The following is a 13,767-nucleotide window of genomic DNA, read 5'->3' on the forward strand; positions in this document are numbered from 1 at the left end:
TTTTTGGTTTGACATTTACTGGAAATTGCATTTGGTTAGAAAACTGAATGTTTTCCACATTTAAAATAAAACATGTAATACTTTCTAGATAACTTACAAAATGGCTTATTTATTGCTGTTTAACAGAAGGAATCTGGATATTACTACATTAAGTCTTTTTAATTTGGGTCATCTTTTAGATATGTTGGGTGTTTTTTTCCCCCTTTTACTAACCCAAAAACCTCTTTATGTATTAACTGAGAGTTCCCAGTAGCCCTTCGTTAATGACTCCCTTCCTATTCTGCCACTCTCAGTTCTTTTTGAGTCTTTATTACAGTTTACTTTTGAATGGGTATGTGACTTCCAGAAGCTGCTATTGTTAGAATTAGTAGATAGACAGGATGGTGCTCTTTAGAGAAGCGTATTGTGGTTTATTATTCTTTTAGCAGAAATAATTAATCCCTTATGGATGGAGTTTTCAAAAATACATCAGGGTACTGAATAGGGATGTAATAATGTAGTCCAGTGTCTCAGCTAGAGAGAAGTCTGAGGGGCATATCAGCACAACTGAAATTTGGAGAAAATGGATTTTTGTTTTAAGTTTTATAGTGCTTGACATTTTTGGGAGTAAAAAGTACAAAAAGAATAATCGTCCACCCTGCTACAATTAAGTTGTTTAAACAAATGTGTTGCAATGGTAGAAAAATTGTGTGTGTCTAAAAACTGTAGGTCCTGGGGGTACTTCTCTTTTTAAAAAAAGGGGGTACTTATTTTTTAAGAGGTACTTTATAAAAAAAGGTTGAGAGACACTGGTGTAGTCAATTAACTGATAAGCAAAAGCTTGTAGGTTAATGCTATAGGCCCAGTGGTCAGCAAGCCAGATTGGGATCTACTGGTAGATCTTGGAGCCTCTGACAGGTGATCCTGACTGGTTTGGCCAAAAGGCTATCAATGCCGGCACTTGGGCTGCTTCCTCTCCCGCCCCCCCCCCCCCACTGCTGCGCATCTCCTGTCCTTTGCCTTGGAGCTTGCCTCCCCCCCCCCCCCAAAACTTCTGGGAGCCTCCTGCTTTCTGTGCAGAGAAGGGAGAGGAGGGGGCGCTGATGTCAGGGTGCCTCCCTCTCCTCCTGTAGTCTATCTCCACAGAACGGGGCGGAGGGGGGCCACAACAGGACTTGGGATGGAGTTTGCTGGCTGCTTTTGAGAGTAGTGTGCTCCAGCCTGGTGAAAGGGAGGAAGGCTATGAGAGGGAGGGAGGACAGAGTGAGCAGGGGTAGGGCTGCTTGGAAAAGGAGCACAAAGGAGATGAGGCAAGGGTATTTGGGTTTGAGGTAGATCCTGGATTGCACTTTAATTCAAAAAGTGCTTAAAAAGGTTGGAGACCACTGCTATAGACTACACACATTCCCCTGCTCCCCCACCCCCACCCCCACCTTGCCAGTAAATTTTTTAGTGGGCTGGCCAGCAGCCTGGCTCAGTCCTTATTTGTGACAGGTCCGGGACCTACCCCGGCTGCAGCTCTGCATTTAAAATGTATTAGGAGCTGGGTGAGTAGGCATCCCGGCTCAGTTCCAGCTCACTCCGGATCTGAGAATTCTTTATCAGGCAGCAGGACAGGCCAACAGGCAGCTAGTCCACAACAAGAGCTGTTTTTTAAACTGGCTCCCCTCGTGGACCAGCTCCCTCCTGACACCCTGCACTGCTGCCTCTAATAGAGTTAGCAACGTGGAGTTGCGCGGGCTCCTCAGAGGTGAGACTGAAATGCACTGGCTGCCGGCTCCGCCTCTGGAGACTTTGAAATAGTAGAGTAACCAGTAAGAATTCATGAGGTTACTCAGCTATTCAATTATCCGATATTTAACATCCCTAGTGTTGAACTTCTGAATCCCTGAGGTGCTTTTGAAAATCACTTCCTGCCATGTGCAGCCACCTATGACCAGGGGAGCAACTTGGCATCTTGCTACATTACAAATCATGTTGGACACTTGGCAAAGACTGTTACCAGTCCTAACTAAAAATTGTATCTCTGGTAAAATATTTCATTGCAATGATAAATAACATTTTTTGAGGGGTTGATGACATTTAACGTCCTCTGCACAAGCAGAGTTGGCGGGTGGGCACAAGTAAGCTGTATTCCTACATCTGTATTTAATCACTAGTGCTCAGCCAAAGTAAGCACACAATCATACTAACCTCAAACTTCATCCAAAACATGGGAATGCTTTTTTTGATAAATTGAAAAGGGATTATCAACATGTATTTTTCTACAGCTGGTATTAAATATAGTGGAAGATTTTAAAAAATAACTATACCTAATACTTGAGTGTCCCTTTAAACTTAAGTTTTTGTTCTTCTGTAACATCAACTATTTTAGTGTCTTTATATGAATGTAAAATAAACAAGTATTTCAGTTTATAACAGATTTGAAGCCTATTCAGGTAATATGTGCCTGGAATGTGCAAAGAATATATTTTGCCTTTAAAGTCAGTCAGTCATGACATCTGGCTAGATTCATGTTCTGCCACTACGCAGTTTTGTTTTTCATTCTAAGATATCCCTTGATGTATGACTGAGAGCAGTGTTAAGCAAAGTATTGGGCATTTAATTTGAGGTTTATAAATTAAGTCAGGGATGTAAAATCTCATTTAATTGGCTAACCAGTTAAACATGATGATTAACCAGTCAAAGGGAGGGAGGCCCTGTGCTACAGGCATGGTCGGCTTCATCCTGCCCCCTGTCCATGGCAGGCCTGGATGGATCTCAGTCAGGGGCTGCTCCGGTGCTCTGGAGCAGTACTTGCCTGCTAGGCACCTAGGCCCGCTACAGACAGGGACTGCTCCAGCTCCCATCAGTTAACTGGTTAATCTTTCACATCTCTAATACTGACTTCACTGATCTGTAGTTTTATCAATTTCTCATTTTCTATAAATAGCAATACAGTAATTCCTCATTTAACATGTTCCCACTTAACACATTTTTGCGATAGGACGACTTTTTTTTTTAGGGAACATTTTTTGAATTACACGAACGTCCCCAGAATAACACAATTTCCCCGGCCGGCCCATTGCTGGTGGCTGTGCAGGGCTTCCCCCGCCTCCCTGCAAAGCGGGGGAGGGTTCGCCGCTCGCTGCGCTGTTCCCCAGCGGCCCCCTCCCCCCTTGCCAGACGCAGTGTGGGTCCCCGCAGACCCATCACAGGGGCATACTCCCAACCCAGTCCCCCTCCCCTCCCTTCTCTTCCTCTTCCCTGCCCTTCCCCGGAGCCAAACGCCTCCCCTTCCTGCTGTAACCCAGTCCCCTTTGTCCCCCAACCTTGTGTCCCGGTCCCAACAGACACCATCGCTTGAAATGCGACCCCCCTCTTTTCCATTATTTTCAATAAGAAAATTGACCCTGCATATAACATGTTTTCACTTAACATGATAATTTTCTGAAACACATCTGTAGTGTTAAATGAGGAATTACTGTATTGACTGGAGTTTTAATTTTACTTAGACAGAATATTTGAAGTATAAAATGTTTTACTTCTACATACATATTAGAGCAACTTACTTAGATTCATTTAAATATGACTGGCTCAGATGCATATTGCATTAATTTATTTACTTTATGAGGAGTCTCTGCCATTATTGTCGACTTTGGAACCTGACAGGTTCAGTGACTGGGATGAAGATCTGATTCCCATCCTAAAAATGAGCGTAACTCCTCTGATGGTGCTTAACGTTTGTGGTGATAGTTCAGTGTACCTCTCCCTTTCCATTAGGAGATCCCTTTTCACTTTGTTAGAATTAGGCATTAGGATTTTTATGGTGAAATATTTTCCAGCTTGTCACAATCATATTAAATCAATTGCTGATATCAACTTCTAATAAGGAAAAGCAGCTCAATTTCTGCATTTGTCTTCCTTTTTTAATGGATTGTTCTTAGTAGGTGATGTAGCAGCCACTGCCAGTGATGGATCTTTGGTCCAAAACAGTTATGATGCGATAGAAGGAGGCGGCTTTATGGGTAGGACATTTTTATTAAACACTTTTCATCTTGAGAGAGCCATTTCAGGAGGGAGGCGGTAGGGGGTTTCTTTAACAAATGTATACTTTACTCCATGTAAGTTTATCTGAAGGAAATTGGAAACTGTAGTATTGGATCTTTGTTGTAACAGTTTATTATGCTTATCCATGTAAGTGTTTTTAAACAACAGTCCAGCCAAGACCTTTCAGTAATTTCCTGGCCAGAATGTCATAGTAGCATGATATCAAGGGAAGCTCTATATTTTGTTCTATCAACCTGACTGCCTTTCTTGGATAACTCATTTGTATATGAAAATCCTGTTTGTCCACTTTAGCAACTACATGTTCATCATCTGCTCCCCAGAATCTTAATCTGGGTAGAAGTGTTGGGTATTCTTATCCCACCCTACCACCAGGCTACCAGAATGTGTCTTCACCTGGAGCACCAGGAATGCAGTCCTCACCTCTGCAGTATCCAGCTGGACCACAGCCATTCCCTCAGGTAAATCTTTCCTGTTGATTTTATGTCCCTCTCACACCTCAGTCCTGTAAACAGATCTGTGCAGGCAGAACCCTGCACTCATGTAGGACTTTGTAAACTTCATAAGAATCTATGTAAGAACCAGAGTGTGTCTGTGCAATTAATCTTACAGGACTCAGACCTAAATTTATCTCTGTTGGTTAGTTCTTCAGAGTTGGTCAGGGAGAAACTTTTTCTACATCTTTTGAAGCAATATCAACTTATTGCAAATGTGTACCAGTTCTCTTTACAAGATTGTCTCCCTAAATTAATCTGTACCGCTGCCAAAATAATTTTTTCCAGCCACTGATTGTATTTTTAATTTCCTCCCACTGATTCCCTGTCTTTATTGATGATCAAAATTGGTGTCCAGTATTCTACATATTTCAGGTTTTTTCTCCTGACTTTCAAAGCAGGCCATTAATATACTTCTGCCTCTTGCTCAAGCCAAATTTGTCTTGGCCTGTTCTTTGTTCTATTGTCCTATGCTCCCAGTTAGTATGCAAAGCTTTTTCCTCCTTGCAAAAATGTTATGCATGTTGTAGTGTTCATGATATGATCATCACCTGCCACAGTGTGTCCCATAATTGATGTACAAGAGTTTTTAGTTGGTAAATGTTTTGAGGCAGAAATTCTGCATAGCTCACTTTACTGCATTCTAAAATAGGTACACAGATTTGTCCCTGTTCAAAATAATAATAGACTGAACATTAACATGGGTATTATGTTCAAATAAGCTTTCTTGCAAGACCCCTTATACTGTGCAACATGATACACCTAAATTATGCAGCAAGGATCTCCTGATACATGTGGCATGGCTATATTGAATTATGAAGCATTATACTGCAATTAATCACGAAATAACTTGTTTAGGAGCCATTCAGCCTATCTATGCTGACAGTGGGAGAGACAGTGATATAAGCACCTAAATTTGTGCCTGTGGAGTTTGAGGTTGTGGCTGCTAGGATCCCTAGATTCATAAAAACACAACACTGAGTTTTAGGAGCTGTGCACTTGGGGAGGGTATCTGCTCAGTAACTTCATATTTATGTTGTTTAGGAGGACTAGTTTGGAAAGTCTCCCTTAGCTCTGTCCCAGATGATAATTGTGGAACTCATGCTACTGCATGTCCTCCACTTCAGCTGGTCACACTGGTCCAGATCATCAGAGGAATGTAGGCATTAAATTACCTTTGAAATCAAATTATGCAGAAAATGCATAAATATGCAGGTAAAATGTCTGATTATTTATGTGCCTGTGTAATTGCATATACAGGGTCCTGTTGATTGCTAATAAAAATTGCCAATAAACTCAGAAGTCATGAAATAGGTGCATTGGTGATGCATATCTTTGCTATAATACATAATTTTGTCAAATATCAAGAAACGAGAAGCTTAAGTTTTTGTAACCAGTGCCTGGCTATATTGCAGCAGAATACCAAGAAATACATGAACTAGAAAATTCTGACAGGGAAATAATTGGCTTGTTTTCAAAATAGGCATATCCAGATAAATTCAATTAACTTTTATATATTTTTTTTCCTTAGCCTTCCTTGGGTAGTAATCACCTAACTGCACCTATGAGTAGCCTGAGTCTGCAACCAGAAGGTTTAAGATCTATCAACCTTCTTCAAGAAAGAAATATTCTTCCTACAACACCTTTGCAGGCTCCGGTTCCAAACTTGCATGAAGAAATCCAGAAACTCAACTGTAATCCAGAGTAAGATTTCCCATTAGCTATAATTTATCAAAAGAAATGGAAATAAGTTCCTTGGATTTAAAAAAACCCAACAACCCTTAGGCTACGTCTACACTGGCAGCTTCTTGTGCAAGAACAGCTGTTCTTGCACTAAAACTTGCTGGATGTCTTCACTGCATGCGCGTTCTTGCATAAGTAAATTTACAGTCTAGCGTCGGAAAACAGGGCTTCTTCCAGAAGAGTTATTCCTCTCTCCACAAGGAATAAGCCCTCTTGCGCAAGAGGGCAGTGTAGACAGGCAACATGAATCTCTTTCACAAAAGCACATGATAGTGTAGACGCGCTCTTGTAGAAGACTTTTTGCTCAAGAACTCTTCCGCAAAACAGTTCTTGTACAACAAGCTGCCAGCGTAGACGTAGCCTCCGTGTCTAAAAATCAGCATATAGATTTCTTACATTCCTGAAATGCTTGCTTAGTTTTTTTGGATATGGACAGTAATTGTTTGAAAATGATTAAAGGCCCAGAAAACATGAGCTATGAGGGAACACTGAAAGAACTGGGCTTGTTTCATTTAGAAAAGAGAAGACTGAAAAGAGGACATGGTAGCAGTTTTCAAGTTTCTAAAAGAGTATTATGAGGAGGAGGGAGAAAAGTTGTTCTCCTTGGCCTCTGATGATAGGACAAGAAGAAGTGCAGCAAGGGAGGTTTTGTTTGGACATTAGGAAAAACTTCCTAACTGTCAAGGTGGTTAAACCCTAGAATAAATTGCCTAGAGGAATTGTGGAATCTTCATCACTGGAGACATTTAAGAGCAGGCTAGATAGACATCTACCAGGGATGATCTAGGCCAGTGTTCCTTAAACTTTTTAAGACCAAGGAACACCAAAAATAATTTGTTTTGAGGAACACTAAGGATTTTTTGTTGAGCATGCGCACACCCCCCAAAAAAAAGGGTCGGGGGAAAGTTACTGAGCAAAAGAAAAAAGGTTGCCTGCCCCTTTAAGGGTGGCCATTTTTAATTCTGTTCTCGGCGGCACACCTCCGACTGCCTCGCAGCACACTGGTGTGCCACAGAACACAGTTTAAGAAACACTGATCTAGGCGGTGCTTCTTCCTGCTGTGAGGGCAGGGGACTGGACTTGATGATCTCTTGAGGTCCCTTCCAGTTTTAGTACCTATGATTAAATGAAAAGTGGCATCTTAATTAAAATAATGAAAGATGAAAACTGGCTTAATTTTTAAATTTAAAAAAAGATGAGTAAAATACACATCAGGGTGCAAATGCATGAATTAATCTGGTCTTGACACCTTCAAGATACTAGCTATATGAACTCATTCTTAAACTATTCTTCAGTCTCTTTTTGTACTTCAGCAAATTTCTGGTATTGAGTTGATCAGAAGAGAATGAAATGCAAGTCCACAACAGCTTTTATTGCTGTCAGTCACCTCTGTCCCCCTCAAATGAGAATGAAGGTTCATATGTTCTTTCTAGAAAAATTGCTTCTGGGAACTTTGTAAGGTCTTAGAAGTTTGTTTGACAGTGTAATAGTTGATATCTTATATAAACAACAAAGTCATCTTCTAAACGCTATTTTTAGAACACTTTAGGTAGATGTTCTCTCTCGTTTTGCCATTTGTCAGAGATCTAAAAATATGTTTTAGAGTAGTTTAACACCTATCCATGACCTCATCTTCCCTTACAAAATAGGGATTTCCTTGAGTGTAACCTTTTTTTTCCAGTATATAGACTGGTTAGTTATCTAATTTTTCTCCATTCACCTCAAAATAAGTATTTCAAAATATAATACATATGTTCAGCTCCTTTATATCCATTAGACAAAGATTAGTGTTTTGAAGTGCAGAGGTTCTTCAGTTCCAAGGCCAACGACTTGGCCTTTTCCTGTTAGAATATGTAACTAAAGTGCTTTTCATTATACCCTCTACACAGAAATACAAACAAAATACAAACCTGCGTTTAAATAATCTTAAATTGATAAAATGAGTCTGCAGTATGCATCCCCACAGTGGTTTTTGTTGCGTTATGGAAACATGGGTAAAGGCGTCTTTCTTTTGAAGCCCTTGGATAGATGATAGAACCCAAGAGATACAACTAGCAAAAAATAAAAGTTAAAAACAGAAATAGAAATAAATAAAGTTATGTATGAAAGGTCCTTTAACTATCTGAAAAGTCTAACTTGGGCTTAAATAGACTGTAAGTTTTGTATTTGTAGCAGAATGTGTTTGGGGCCACTATACTTATTCTGCTCAATCAATTGTATACAAAATACAGTTATGATTTAGAAAAAACAAGGTATGTATGATGATTATGCCTTAGATTCAAACAGTTCAGGTTGACTTAGTAGCTTTGGCATATAACCAGAGAGGGTATTTTGTTAAGAAATAGCAGTTCACTGCTACTAACTATGAAAAGAAATATACAGTATAAAGGATGCAATGTACTACTTAAAAACAATGTTATTCTCTTAAAGTCTCTGAAAATAACCCTTTATCCTTCATGTAGGTTGTTCCGATGTACCCTGACTAACATTCCTCAAACTCAGGCCTTATTGAATAAAGCCAAACTTCCTTTGGGGCTCCTGCTTCATCCTTTCAAAGACTTATCGGTATGATGAAATATTAAAAGCTTTAAATTACTGTAGTGTCCGCTATATCTGTTCTAGAGTTCAATATTAGATAACTAACAGAGGTAAATCTGTCAGCTAATCTTGGCCCAGAAAAATAAAAACTTCCCTTAGAAAACTGTCATCTTGCTTCTGTTCTGTGAAAACCACTGTCATTTTGTTAAATATCTGCCCCTGTTTCAGTCCCTAGCCTCGTTTTAAATGCTATTAGAAGCTCTGAGGTACAGTACAGTGCACAAACTATAACAAAGCGAGTCAATATATTTTGGTATAGTTTTTACGGTTTTATCTAGTCACATACTGGCTGTCACCATTGATTTCTTCATATACTCAAGTCTCCTGAGTGCTAATTCTTAACTAAATTAGGAACTAAAATTCGAATGGACTCAGCCACCTTTTAAACTACATAGTTCTTGAATTTAATCTGCTTCTATTGCTACTTTCCAGATAAGTGTGCTTTTTGGTGACTTCTGGAGTCAGAAGGGACTTCTGGAGTCAGAAGGAAGGCAGTGTGGATTCAATTACTATGAATTTATGAGAGTCACACATAGGGATGTTAAAACGCATTTTTTTTGGGGGGGAGATATGTAACTGCTGAAATTTTCAGTGATTACATGTTTACATGCGGGGGGGGGGGGCAGCTCACAAAGCTGGCTTCCACTTGCTGCCTCCCTCCTCCACATGTTGCCATCGGCTCCCTCCCCTCCGCTGCCGCTGATACAGAGGCAGCAGCATGGATGTGGGGAACCTTGCATGTAACCGTAGGCTCATCGGTTAACCGTTTAAACGTACACTATCACATTCTTAGTCCCACAGCCTGTTACTTCCGCAATTGACTTATATTTCTAGAACACTTTTATGACTTCTATTTCTGCAGTGTTGAATTGGGGGTAAGTCTTCCCCAACTCAGTTTTTGTAAAATAAACTGGAAACACAAAATTAGACATGCTGATTGAGAGGTTTATCATCATTTTGAAACATACACGGCTAAAAAGATTAGAGCCTGAATTCAGTCAACCTTTCTAACAGTTAAAGTTTTGGCGGCATCCCTATATGGATTAGGGATACTTTTCTTCCTTGATTCTGCTTCTTACGTGACTGTTGCATCCAGGCTGGCAAACTTGAGATCACAGAAATTAGTATTACTGTGGTAGATATGTCATCTGTATCTTTGGGATTTTAAAACAGAAGTTCCTCTTTTCCAGCAATTACCTGTGGTGACCTCCAGTACAATTGTGCGATGTCGTTCCTGCAGGACGTATATTAACCCTTTTGTCAGCTTTCTAGACCAAAGGAGATGGAAATGCAACTTGTGTTATAGAGTGAATGATGGTAGGTTTTAAAACCAGGAGCCCACTTAAACATGCATGTCAACTTTTGAATTGGACTTCTACATACATTCCCCCAATACACTTTGATCCTGACATCTGAGCTCTGCTGCTATGCTTCTAGTCATTCCCAGATCAGGATTGTGAGTGATCAGGGCTTGACAAACCGCGACGAAATCTACCGTAACTTTGTGAATATACCCCGCACCCGAATATGCCCTGCGGTTTTTTTATTTGAGTAAAAAAAAAATCTTGTATACCCCGCACACGAATATAATCGGTGGGATATACAAGACTTTTCTGTGCTGGGGGTATATTTACGGTGCGGGAGGGTGGGGGAGATTAGCCACTCACTGCCCCAGGTTCCAGCGCAGCCTCCAGGCGGGGGAACACTCATTCCACAGGTTCCTCTGCAGCCGCAGGAAGTGGCAGGGGAGCAGGAACCACCAGCCTCTGGGCGGGGGAGCGCTCACTGCCCAGTTCCTGTGCAGCTGCAGGAAGGGGTAGGGGGATGAGCACTCCGCCGCCCCTTCCTGCGGCTGTGCAGGAACTGGGGGGGTGAGTGTTTTCCCGCCTGGAGGCTGGCGGCTGTGTAGCCACAGGAAAAGGCGATGGAGAGCTCACCACCTGGTGAGTTTAAAAAAAAAAAAAAAGCCTCTGTAAACCTGCACCTGAGTATACCCCGCGGGGGAGTGGTGGTGGTGGTGGTGGTGGTGGTTGTAAAAATGAATATAACCCGCAGGTTATATTTGCTAAAACACGGTACTCGCCAGCCCCGTATTGTGCATGCGCAGGCTGCCAGTGAATGGGGCAACCGGCTGAAATCTACTCGCCACAGGCGAGTAGATTCACTGATTTGTCGAGCCCTGTGAGTGATAACTAGGGACGTTAGTCCCCATAAGCTCATTGGGTAGTCGAGTGGAGTACTTCACTACTCACTTCTCTCCCCTCTATGTATGAGAAGCAGCTGGGGGGGAGAAGGGGGAGAGACAGCAACCTGTGCTGAGGGGAGCTGGCTTAAAAGCCAGTTCCCCCCAGCACTGTCTCCACGATGCCACCTGCCCCCAAGACCCCTCCCACCCCACTACCTCTATTGGAGGCAGCCATGGGGGGATAGGGGAGGCTACTGAGAAGCATCCTCTGCCCATGGTAGGCTGAAGCTCACAACGGGCAGAGGCTGTTCCAGCAGCAGCCCCGTCCACGGGGATCAGCCTCAGTTTACAACAGCCAGCCCTAGCAGCCATGAACGGGTCTGCTGGATTTTGCACAAGCTGGGACCGAGCAGTTCCAGCTCGTGCTGGTCTGGGACACTGCCTCTGCATTTTAAATGTAGTAAGAACACAGAGGCTCTTACTACATTTAAAACGCAGCACTGCAGCACGGATGGCTCCCAGAGCTGGCGTGAGCCAGGTTTGCTCAGTCCCAGCAGCAGCTGGCTCCAAGAGCTACCTCCATTGTGGCTCTGCAGAGTAGCCTCTTATTGACTAATCGTGTAGTTGATACAAACTGTATCAACTACATGATTAGCCAGATAACTGCAATTTAACATCTCTAGTGTAACAAATAATGGGATTGTGCGATGTAGGAAGTCTTCCATTATGGATCATTATGTGATCGCTAAAAAAGCTTAATTGAGTTTGAAACAATCTCCAAATGTGTGATACTGTAGTAACTTGCTATCCTACTAGTACCCCTATGTTTCCTCTTACACATTATCACATTGCAGATACAGCATCATTACTTAGACATGTCTGTGCAAAATCCTACCACTTTTAATATTAGTGTATGTTAGTGTGAGCTGTGATAAATACAATATTTTTCATTTGATTGTAGTTCCTGAAGAATTCATGTACAATCCTGTGACAAGAGTATATGGAGAACCTCATAAAAGACCTGAAGTTCAAAATGCTACTATTGAGTTCATGGCTCCCTCTGAATACATGGTGAGAGTTTGTTCACTTTTTTATTAAACTTTTATATTGCTTTAATGTCTAGGGACCTCAGTAGGAAAAAATTCCCGATTGTGCTAGATGCTTTGCAGATTCCCAGTAAGTAAGGTAACAGAGTGTGTTTGAGTAATTCTGCAAGATGTGCTTTTCGGATAGCATTATGTAACTTCAACATCTGAGTTTATTGCAAATATTATTTTGTACGTTTATATCAGAAAATGTGTTAGTACTGCTAGGTTCCTAATGAAGAAAGCTAAGGTATTCCACTGGGCTAGTGCATCTAAACAGTTCTCGCTCTAGTATAGTGTTCATCAACTGGTTGATCGCTATTGACTGGTTGAACCTGAGGAATCTCACAGTTGATCACAATTGGCAGGCTTCCTACCTGGCCAGTGTGGCCCTGTGGGTGGGTGGGTGGGGCAGGTGTCTTGGCCCCCTTCAGCTCCCATTGGTTAGGGACACGGAAATTGGCAATGGAAACTGGGGGAGTGGTTCCAGTAAAGAAGGGCAGCACGTGGAGCCATGTGCCCCCAGACCACAAGGGTGCATTGGCCCCTTCTGGGAGTGTCATGGTGCTGGGGCAGGCGGAGAGAGGGGAGGTTGAGCGGGGTAGGACCTTGGGGAAGGGGCAGTGTAGATCTTGGGTTGCTCTTAAATTCAGAAAGTGATCTTGGGCATAAAGGTTGGAGGTAACTGTTCTAGTGGCTGGTTCCTGTTTGTTTAGCCTGCTGTCTCAGCTCAAGTGGTAGAGACCTGTTTTTCATAGTTTTGAATCCTATAAATCCTTCTTTTTAAACCATCACAGTGTCTGAATGTGTTCACACCTAAGATTTCTTACACCAAGAAAACATTGTGCTGAAGTTGTTTTACATTCGTTTAATATGACAAATTGCACACAGCCATTGCTTGCACTCCTGCTTTTGGTAGATTAGTAAAAGTCATTTGATTGTTCTCACCCAACAGTGCATTTGAGATTGATCAGTTTTGCCATCTTCTGCAGTTATAGCTATGGGTGACAGTGGTTCTGCACCTGTTCTGGATTAAAAGTCTTAAAAGGGTAGCTGTGTTAATCTGTAATTTAAAAAAAAATAAACAACTAGTGGTCCTGTAGCACCTTAGAGACTAACAAAATATATATATATAGTTGTGCCAACAAAAGCTCATGATAGTATATGTATTTTTGTTAGTCTCTAACGTGCTACAGGACCACTGGTTGTTTGTCTATTGTGGATTGTGATCTTGAATTACGACACATTTTTGGACCACCCCTCCTATATTAAGAAGTGGTTGCTGTCTCTCACTCTCATGAACCCCTGTGTGTTCAGAACTCCTAAGTTGAAAACTTGTGGCACAGGACACCATGAACTAGTTTAACGTGCGTGGTTAAAGGCAAAGAATCTTAACATAAATTGTGGTTCTATTTTCTAAATATTAATGTTTATTTCTAGTTTATAGTAACTTTTTTAATATTCTAATGAAAAACATTAGAAAGCTTAGACATTGTTCCTTGAACTGTACTTAAGATAGTATACTTGTACTAAAGCCACTGAGTAATAGACCAAGAGTCCAGTCCTGCAACTGTTGCTCACCTGAGTTACTCCTGTTGACTTCAGTGAGTGTTTGGAGAAGGGTTTCAGCGCTGCT

At 41.6% G+C, this 13,767-nt stretch overlaps 1 protein-coding gene across 2 annotated transcripts in view; it reads left to right on the forward strand.

Annotated features, from left to right (window-relative positions):
• Positions 1 to 13,767, forward strand: part of SEC24A (SEC24 homolog A, COPII component) — a 66,875-nt gene that overhangs the window by 15,001 nt on the left and 38,107 nt on the right. Inside the window, exons 4-9 of one of the 2 annotated variants that reach the window (XM_075900399.1) lie at positions 3,906 to 3,986; positions 4,321 to 4,487; positions 6,052 to 6,224; positions 8,726 to 8,828; positions 10,052 to 10,178; positions 12,008 to 12,117. In XM_075900399.1, coding sequence (XP_075756514.1) covers positions 3,906 to 3,986; positions 4,321 to 4,487; positions 6,052 to 6,224; positions 8,726 to 8,828; positions 10,052 to 10,178; positions 12,008 to 12,117 — 761 coding nt within the window. The remainder of the gene's footprint in view (positions 1 to 3,905; positions 3,987 to 4,320; positions 4,488 to 6,051; positions 6,225 to 8,725; positions 8,829 to 10,051; positions 10,179 to 12,007; positions 12,118 to 13,767) is intronic. The other variant, XM_025181212.2, reaches the window with a different exon arrangement.

Source organism: Pelodiscus sinensis, chromosome 17 (genome assembly GCF_049634645.1).
Source record: "Pelodiscus sinensis isolate JC-2024 chromosome 17, ASM4963464v1, whole genome shotgun sequence".
Taxonomy (NCBI): Eukaryota; Metazoa; Chordata; order Testudines; family Trionychidae; genus Pelodiscus; species Pelodiscus sinensis.